Source organism: Carassius carassius, chromosome 34 (assembly GCF_963082965.1).
Source record: "Carassius carassius chromosome 34, fCarCar2.1, whole genome shotgun sequence".
In the NCBI taxonomy this organism is placed as follows: Eukaryota; Metazoa; Chordata; class Actinopteri; order Cypriniformes; family Cyprinidae; genus Carassius; species Carassius carassius.
The window spans coordinates 28,598,830-28,608,188 of record NC_081788.1 but is presented as its reverse complement, the minus strand read 5'-3'; the positions used below and the strand labels follow the sequence as shown (position 1 = coordinate 28,608,188).

At 37.2% G+C, this 9,359-nt stretch overlaps 1 protein-coding gene across 2 annotated transcripts in view; it reads left to right on the top strand.

Annotated features, from left to right (window-relative positions):
- The first annotated feature begins 2,756 nt into the window (after positions 1-2,756).
- LOC132114966 (stalled ribosome sensor GCN1-like) overlaps positions 2,757-9,359 on the top strand; it is a 59,222-nt gene continuing 52,619 nt past the window's right edge. For both annotated transcript variants that reach the window (XM_059523376.1, XM_059523375.1), the window contains exons 1-7: positions 2,757-2,914; positions 3,608-3,716; positions 4,321-4,384; positions 4,464-4,595; positions 6,000-6,108; positions 8,031-8,129; positions 8,766-8,900. In XM_059523376.1, coding sequence (XP_059379359.1) covers positions 2,897-2,914; positions 3,608-3,716; positions 4,321-4,384; positions 4,464-4,595; positions 6,000-6,108; positions 8,031-8,129; positions 8,766-8,900 — 666 coding nt within the window. In that variant the 5' untranslated portion in view covers positions 2,757-2,896. The remainder of the gene's footprint in view (positions 2,915-3,607; positions 3,717-4,320; positions 4,385-4,463; positions 4,596-5,999; positions 6,109-8,030; positions 8,130-8,765; positions 8,901-9,359) is intronic.

The window sequence follows — 9,359 nt, the reverse complement described above, 5'->3', positions numbered from 1 at the left end:
GGACACTATACTGTCAACAAGCACCGTCCTTCGGATGAGACGTTAAACCGAGGTCCTGACTCTCTGTGGTCAGTAAAAATCCCAGGATGTCTTTCGGAAAGAGTAGAGGTGTGACCTCGGCATCCTGGCTAAATTCGCCCATTGACCTTGGACCATCATGGCCTCCTAACAATCCCCATATCTGCTGATTGGCTTCATCACTCTGTCTCCTCTCCACCAGTAAGCTGGTGTGTGGTGGGCGTACTGGCGCACTATGGCTGCCGTCGCATCATCCAGGTGGATGCTGCACACTGGTGGTGGATGAGGAGATACCCCCTGCCAATGTAAGCGCTTTGAGTGCCTAGAAAAGCGCTATATAAATGTAATGAATTATTATTATTATTATTATTATTTGAAGTGTGAATGCGTCACCGCGGCGCGACGAAGGCTGACGAATTTCGAAAGCGACTTCAAATGCGCTCTTCAATCAGGGGGGCAGGGTTTCATATTTTTTTGAAGCACCCCTGGGCGCCGCCATTGGCTAGCGGACCCCCACCTGCTGTTAGCATTCCATTGACTCCCATTCATTTTGGCTTCACTTTGACAGCGAATAATTTTACATCTGAGGCGTTTAAAGACTCCATTTGTCCAATAATTATTTCTAAAGAAACACGAAAATGTATAAAAGGCTCCATTACGTTGTATTGTACGTTATGGTCTCGTAGAAGCAGTTTTTGTAAAAAATAGGCTAACGATTGCGTCATAACCAGCGACTCTCTGTCGCACAGTAGAGAAATTACCGTATGGACCGGAGGAGAAGCTCGCAGACAATCTTTTACTGTCTGTGAGGCTATCGGGGAAACATGGAGGCATAAAGTCATGGGAGAAAATTAATCAGAATACTTACCAAAATGTGCTCCTGTTCACGCTCGCCTTCTCTGGAAGATTCGGTGGGTGATTCAGATTTCTCTTGGCACAGCGATTAGAAGATTTACAGGTTGCTCACGTGACATCTATGTCATCAAGCTCAGTTTGAGTCTGCGCAGTACGCCCGACCCCCAGGAAGTGCGTGCTTCTAATTGACTTCATTTTTCTCCGTTGAATCCATTGGGGTCACTGTGTCCATTTCTTTTACTGTCTATGCCTTCAATTCCCATGAAAATGAAGTGTACCTCTATGGACACTTCGCACCCTACCATATCCCAGAATCACTTACGTGCATATGACGACGGTGGCAGGTGAAAGTTCTGTGGAGGACTTCACATTGATATGTATGTAGGCTATTGTATTTTCATTCACTCAAATACCTAGCGAAAGTGTTAAAAGCAAGGTTTTTTTTAATTAAATTCTTTTACATAAAGCCCACAAACAATAAGACAGCCGCTATATAAGACAATGGTCTTTCTCTTTGTTGTGTTTTTGAAGAGCTGTCATGCGAGAGATGTCTACAAATGTTTTAACCAAACTTAAGCACTGCAGTATTTTGTATGCATGGCCTGCTGTGTCATATTTTCTATTTTTAAGATTACAAACCTCTTTTATATTTTTCATAGGTGTTTCCATTTTCTCTCGTTTTATTACTATTCTGGAGCGAGTGAGCCTGCTGGGAAAGACTTAAAAATACAAAGTTAATCGTACATTTTCTTTTTTGCTGAAATTCATTGTGCTGTTGTTGTTAACAGGCATGGTTTATTTGCTAAAGTGTCCTGGGACAGGTGAGGGAGCGAGTGGAGCTTTTCGGGGAGGACATCAAACTACAGAGAATGAGAGAAGAGCGCAAGTTTTCTCTTCTTAAGAGAATGCTTAACACATACATTCTTCATTAGCCAAGAGATAACAGTAGGAAAAAATGGGTATATTACAGTTTTTCAATATCTTTTTTTTATATATATATATCATATTGTCAATGGAAAAACCTAATTTCTCTAGTTTATTTTTGTGATGCAAGTAAAAAATTAAATGCATAAGTTGTATACATTTTTCTTTATTAGTGTGTAATTTATTCATAAATAAACCGAAGTACTTTCTGTACATTTTGTATTTTTGTTTTTCATATTCACGTGTAAATAAAAGAGAAGTACTTATGTACATTGTCTTTTTTTTTAATGCAGCTTATTTTTTTTCACAAAACATTCTTTTATGTGTTAATTATTTTGTCCTGTAAATATTTTTTTACACATTTAAACAAATTGTTCTATAGGTAACTGAAAGTACTTTTTACAACCATTTACAGCATAGTTTAGGTTTAACATCAGAAAAACAGCATCAGTTGGAGCCCAGCGCTGCCTCCATGTGTTCTGGGGTCTTCAGGAGGTGAGTCTCTTGGTGAATAGCCAGCACCTCTTCAGCGACTCGGAGGACAATGGGGTGACAGTGGAACGAGGCACATGTCAAACACTTTAGAGACCATCTGTATGATGTACCACTGGCAGCAGATAGAAGAGAAACACCAGGGTCTGGATTGTGGCACTTCTCAGATGATCCAGCAGCACTGTCAGGGCTTCGCTGCTCAGAACAAAACCATTAAACACCTGTCCAGCGCTGGCACATTTAGCTTTATCCTGCAGTACAGGGGCCTGGTCTGATTTAGGGATGGAAGGAAAAGAGAAATTGTTTAGTGCTAAGACAACGTAATTAGTACAAGAAATATTGAGATACTTTAGTACATCGTAAATATTTTTTAAATAATTTTATTTACTAATAATTTGTTGAAAAGGAGAAAAAAATATATACTTTCTAGTATATACACTAGTTTCAGGTCTGTTGAATATTTGACAAACCGGCGCCCTCTAGACACGTAACAAAGAAAAGACTCAAGCCTGGAGAAGAGAAGCACGTGGGGCTGGATCATAGGGCTGAACACGGTGATGACTCCGGAAGTGACGACTCAAATCCTTTCCAGATCGAGGCCGGCACGATGGCGGCGGACACGCAGGTTGGTGTGACTCGATCCGTTCCTGCGTGAACATTAAAACACTAACTTTTCTTCTGTGTCTCGCCGCTTTTTTATGAGTTCTGAAAGAAGACGATGCCTGATCCGCGAGCGCGTGATGTCCAGATACGTTAGAAAACTGTGCGTGCGCGCGAGTACATGAACGTGCATTAATAATATTAAACTGACCATTAATAACGGCACAGTTGCACAACACACGCATTTATTAAGATTTAACCTTAATTAGAAAGCGAACGATACTGTTTTAAGCTTCGCATCCACTTATTTTATCTCAAACGCACATGCACTTCAGACTTTAGCAAGAAAGTGCCAGGGAGAACAATGTTTCTGGACCTAGTATCAAAGTAAAACCGTGTGTTTATTGAAAATACAGCAATGTATAATCACAGTAATCTACAGTGTTACATAAAACTGAGCCTACTGTCACCTGATGCATCACAGGAGTCACTTATGTAAATGCTCATCTAAATACATGCCTGAACTACTAATATTAAACCATAATGAATGAATATTCATCAGTCAGCTGACTAATACATGGTCAACTCATGCTCTATTATAGTAACAATAAATTGAGTGATTAATATTGTGGTAGCACGGTTTACCATAATAAACTGATATGATATCCATGTTTTGATTGCGTTGCATGTGTCTGATGGCTGTTCTCTGTGTTTGCAGGGGCAGGTTTCAGACACACTGAAGAGATTCGCTGTGAAAGTCACGTCATCCAGCGTTAAAGAGCGCAAAGAAGTTCTTGAAGAACTGAAGGAATGTGTCAAAGGAAAGGGTGAGTTTATTCACCTAAAGAAATAATCGGACCTGTTTAGTGACAAAAACAGTGTTAACGCATCATTAGAAACCCTGCACTGCTTTTAAATGTTTTTGAAAGAGTCTCTCCTGCTCACCAAGTCAACATTTATATGATCAAAAATACTGTAAAAATTTTAAATATTATTGTTATTTCAAAATAACTGTTTTCTATTTGAATTTACGTTGGAAAGCAATTTATTTCTGTAACGCAGCGATGAATTTTCAACATCAGAAATCAGTGTAATATGCCGATTTGCTGCTCAAAAACTTTTATTATTAGTATCAACAGTTGTGCTACTTTGTATATTGTGTAAACACTAATGCATTTTATTTTTGAGGGTCTTTGTTGAACAGAAAGTTCAAAAGAACAGCATTTATTCGAATATACAAATCTTGTGTAACATTATGAATGTCTTTACTGTAACTTTTGATTACTTTAATGCATCCTTATTGAATAGAAGTATTAATTTCTTAACAAAATCAAACTCTACTTTTCATTTTTGCATTTTCAGATATGAGTTTGGAATGATGTGACTTTAATTTGAATCCTCTAAATAACTTTGGTTAAATTCTATCCTCAGATCTTCCCGAGCCGGTCATTAAAGGACTGTGCAAGCTCTTCTATCTGACTCTGCACAGATACAGGTGAGTGGGAGCCGTTTCCTCTCCTCTGTGCATTAAAGCATGTCCTTCTACTGAAGGTGGGCTTGATTTCTCTTCTCAGGGATGCTGCGTCTCGGCGAGCTTTGCTCTCGGTCATCGAGGTGCTCGTCCAATCACAGCCTGATGCCATTGCGACCAACCTCCCCCCCGGTCTGCTGAGCTGTGGGGTGGTCAGCAGGGGCGTGATGCCCGGGTGAGTGACCGCCCCATTTATACACAGCCCTGTGATCTCTGTAATGGGCTGAATCACAGAATCAAGTCAAAAAATGACTTGGAATGTCAGGAAATTAGATCATGATGTGAAATAGTGTCTGAATATTAATCTGTAAACTGGCTACTATTTAATATATTGTTATTGTCGAGTAGAATGTACATATTAAAGTAATAATAATGATACAAAGCTATAAAGAAGCTTTTTTAAAGAATAAAAATGTTTTCCACGTTTTACTTTTAACAGGAAATCATAAATACAGAAAATTAAAACAAAGCATAGAATTTGGCAAAATTTGATTTATATGTAGTTTTTGTTAACATTTTAATCAATTGTTGTAAACTGTTTTGTTTCATGATTTTAGTCATTTATAAATTATATTTGACTACTACAAATTTAATTTAAACTGAATCCAGAAAAATGTAAAACTTTTTGGGGTAAAAAAAAATAAAATCGAATTTGTTAAACTTTTATTAAATATTTTGAAAATTGTATTAGTTTCATGATTTCAATAAATATGACATATTTGATTACTAAATTTAATTTAACCACACACAAACAGGAAAAAATGGATTTAAGAAATAAATAAATAAATTTCACTGAGAATCCAGAAAAAAATTAAGATAGAAAAAATTTAATTTGAGAAAAAAAATGTAATTGATTTCACAGAGAAACCAGAAAAACTATGTAATATATAATATATATATTATATATAATAATTTATCATAAAAAAATTTGTTAAACTTTTAATAAATTGTTTGTTAATTGTATTAGTTTCATGATTTAAATAAATTAGACAATGGTTGATTACTAAATTTAATTTAACCATTAAAACTGAATCCAGAAAAATTAAAATAGAACATTTTTAATTTGAGACAGAAAATGTAATTGATTTCACAGAGAAACCAGAAAAATTAAAAGAAAAACTATGCTTGGAAACCAAAATAAAATAGAATTATTTTTTGTTAAACTTTTATTAAATTGTTTGTAAATTGTATTACTTTCATGAGTTAAATAAATTAGTTGTATTAGTTTCACAATTTCAAGAAATTAGACATAACATTTGATTACTAAATTTAATTTAACCATTAAAACTGAATGAAGAAAAATTGAAACAGAAAAGAAAAAAACGGAATTTGAGAAAAAATAAAATTGGTTTCACAGAGCCGGTGGTCTTATAGTTATCAGGTGTGTGACGATAAATCGATTCGTGGATTGACTGGCGATTCTTTAGGGATCTGCTAAACTCAGAACTGATTCCAGAGAAAAATCACGATGCGTTTGGAAAGTTCTAGAATTGATCCACGATTTAATGTCGGACCCCTAATAATTATCAGAGGCGAAAAACCATGAGATGCAATCTGATATAATGTCAAATGTCCTCAGGAAGAGCACGGCTTCAGGAGCCTGCTGCGCTCTGCCCTGGACCTGCTTGATCGTTCGGATCGTCTTCCCCTCCGCAGACAACAGAGAAGGGGCCAAATGGAAGAAACTGGTCAGTAGTATATGCCATTCAGATTTTTATATATATATATATATATATATATATATATATATATATATTAGTGGTGGGCATAGATACATTTTTTAAATCTAGATTAATCTCACTGTGATCTTGAAATTAATCTAGATTAAAATGGAACATTCGAATTCTGCCGAAGGCATTCAAAATATGTGTGTTATAGTTATGCGCGGATCGTGGTTTTTTCCAACCCGCGGGTCCCGCTTTTATGAAATTATTTGGCCCGCCCCGCAAATAAAGTAAAATTTCCCAACCCGACCCGCCCCGCGCATTGGGGACATCACGGAAGTTACGTTGCTACTTAGACCTTCGTATCTAACATTATCAATATAGGCTATAGGTAATTGCACTATGATGGTTCGTTCGTGAACAAATCTTTAAGGTGAATGAATCGTTCTCGTTTACATAATCCACTGACCATAGACAGTAAAAGACTCATTTCTCGTTCACTGAAGTTCCTCCCACAGCAGCGCGCGAGAGCGGCGCTATTAGCAGCGCATGCGCAGCTCGTGAACCGCTCTGAACTGTTTCATCCTGTCAAAAAAGAGTTAGTCAAGATGTGACGGAGCATGTGACTTGTTGAATGTAGTGAACGAATACAATGTTCTCGTTGGTGAAAGAGTTGAATGAACTGATACATCTCGTTCGTGAATGAAATGAATGAGAGTATACAGGGTCAGTCGGCCAAGCATGTAAATCTCGATCAGCAATCAGCAGATACAAAGCGCAGTTATTGGTGCACATACGCTTGTTTTCATATTTACCATACAGAACATAACTCCACGTTTAATGTCACAAGTAAATGTTCGTTGACTTAAAGGTGCCATGTGCAAAAATTGAGCTAAAAATATTCAAAAAATGACCTACACGCATCAAAAGTATGAGGAGAAATAAGGGCGATGATGTCATTAAAAAAATGTCAAGTTATAGTGCTGCAGAGATATCAACCTTAATTAGCAGTAGCATTACTAGCCCCGGCCCGACAGGTGTCGTAATACCAGTTTCGGCCATGGGAGGCGGTATGCGGGCAACATAACCACCAGCCAACCTGCAATACACGAATAACTCGCACGGCTTGTGGGCGTAATCTAACCTGATGTCAATCATGTGGAAAGTACAGCCCACTACTTCATGTGACTTAAGCCCTTGGCAAGAGACCACCACCCGCTACAGGGAAACGACCGCGCTCGGAATCACAAATCAAATCCGATAAGAAAAGGAGCCGAACCAGAGTAAACAACAGAGTAAACCAACTGATGGACCTGAAAGAAATGAGGTTCGACACCGAACTTGCAACATTTCTTTTGGATTGGTAAGTTAGATGCTGTTAGTATTTCGCTAGAAGTTTGTTTTATATGTTTGTGTATTTTTTTTCCGGGAAGTTATAACATAGAAATGTATCGAAGGCTGTTCTATAAACGTGCTAATGTTAGCGATGGATAACCGTAGCTGCGTTTGATAATTAGCTAGCTATAACTTAACCCATTTTTTAAAATAAGTAACCTGGTCTGTCTAGTCTGTTGGTCTCCGTGTCCTCTTTGCTTCGTGGTTTTTCTGTACGTGAGAAAATTGATGTGTTGCATGAAAGCGTGTGAAAAGAGTCAATTGCGTGTGTCTCACAGTGAATGCTTGTGAGAGTTGGCAGCTCTGGTTACGTTGGTTGGCGCTAGCTTGGTCAACATCAGCTGTCTGATAAGAGTCTCACGTTAACGCAGCACATTAACGCCGATAACGGCCCACCACTAATATATATATATATATATGTATGTATGTATATCAGTCATAGCTGAATTTAGCAGTAGCTCCAAACCTCTGTGACTGACTGACTTATTGTTTTGAGATCTTTACATGAGGTCTGTCCAATCATATTCTCTCTCTGGGTCTCCTCCAATCAGGTTGAGGTTCAGAGTGTGCTGCTGGCGGAGGTTGTGGGCGGAGCCTCAGGGAACGCTCTCAAGTCAATCAGCAAATGCTTTAACAAGCTGTGGAAGGAGGTAAAGCACCATTAATTCACTCGGACGTCTTGTACACTACAGTTAAAAAGAATGAGGGTGCTAAGGTTTTTAATGTTTTTTTTGAGAGAGTGTCTCTTCTGCTCACCAAGGCTGCATTAATTTGATTAAAAATACAGTAAAAACAGTAATAGAAATAATATTTAAAATAACTGTTTTCTATTACAGTAAAATGTAATTTATTTCTGTGATGTGCAGCTGTATTTTCAGCATCATTCCTCCAGTCTTCAGTGTCACATGATCTTCAGAAATCATTCTGATATGATGATTTGATGCTTGAGAAACATTTTTTAATTATTATCAATGTCTTTGATGAATAGAAAGTTCAATAGAACAGCATTTCTTTGTAATATACATTTTTATTAACATTCTAAATGCCTTTGATGTCACTTTTGATTAGTTCAATGCATGCACACTGAATAAAAGTATTATTATTATTATTATTTTTAAAAGATCCTTTTGACCCCAAACACTTTTTAAAACTAAGTCCTTCTCTGTAAATGTAATGTTGCGTCTAATCAGTTTCTACTGTTGTTCAGATGAAGTCTAACTATCTGTGTTGTGTTTAAAGCATGCACTCTATTGATTTGAATTGATGAACGGAGTGTGTTTGTGCAGAACCCGGGTCTGGTGGATCAGTACATGAGCACTCTGCTGAGTTTGGATCAGAGCTGTGTGTGTGTGCCGCTGCTGGGCTTGTGTGTGGACTTCTGCACAGCTCACAAAGACATCGCCACCATCAACAAACACAAGGTGGAAAACTGGAGCGCTTCCTGTGCTAAACCTGCCCCACTGCAGCTTCAGTCTTAGTTTTTATATTCCAGTGTAGAAGTCAAAGTATTTTTTTAATCATCAGAGATGTGCTGTGACTTATACATATAATGGAATATAATAAAAAATTGTTTGCATAATAAATAGTAGCTTAGCAATGAAATGGTAGGCTACATTGTGAATATGGAAACGTTTGGATTTGTGCCAAGTGAGAAATGTGAGGCCAATGCTGTTTGTTTATAATGGGATAAATGATATTTAGAACGAATGCTTAGTGTTCATAATGTGTGTAACCATTTCATTTGCTTTATGATACTTAAAATGATTATGGAATAACACCTGACTTTTTTTTTTTTTCTCAATAATGCATTTTTTTTGTGGAAAATATGGTTTAAAAATTTTCGATTAGCTTTTATTTTTGTATTTGTTTTATTTAAATTC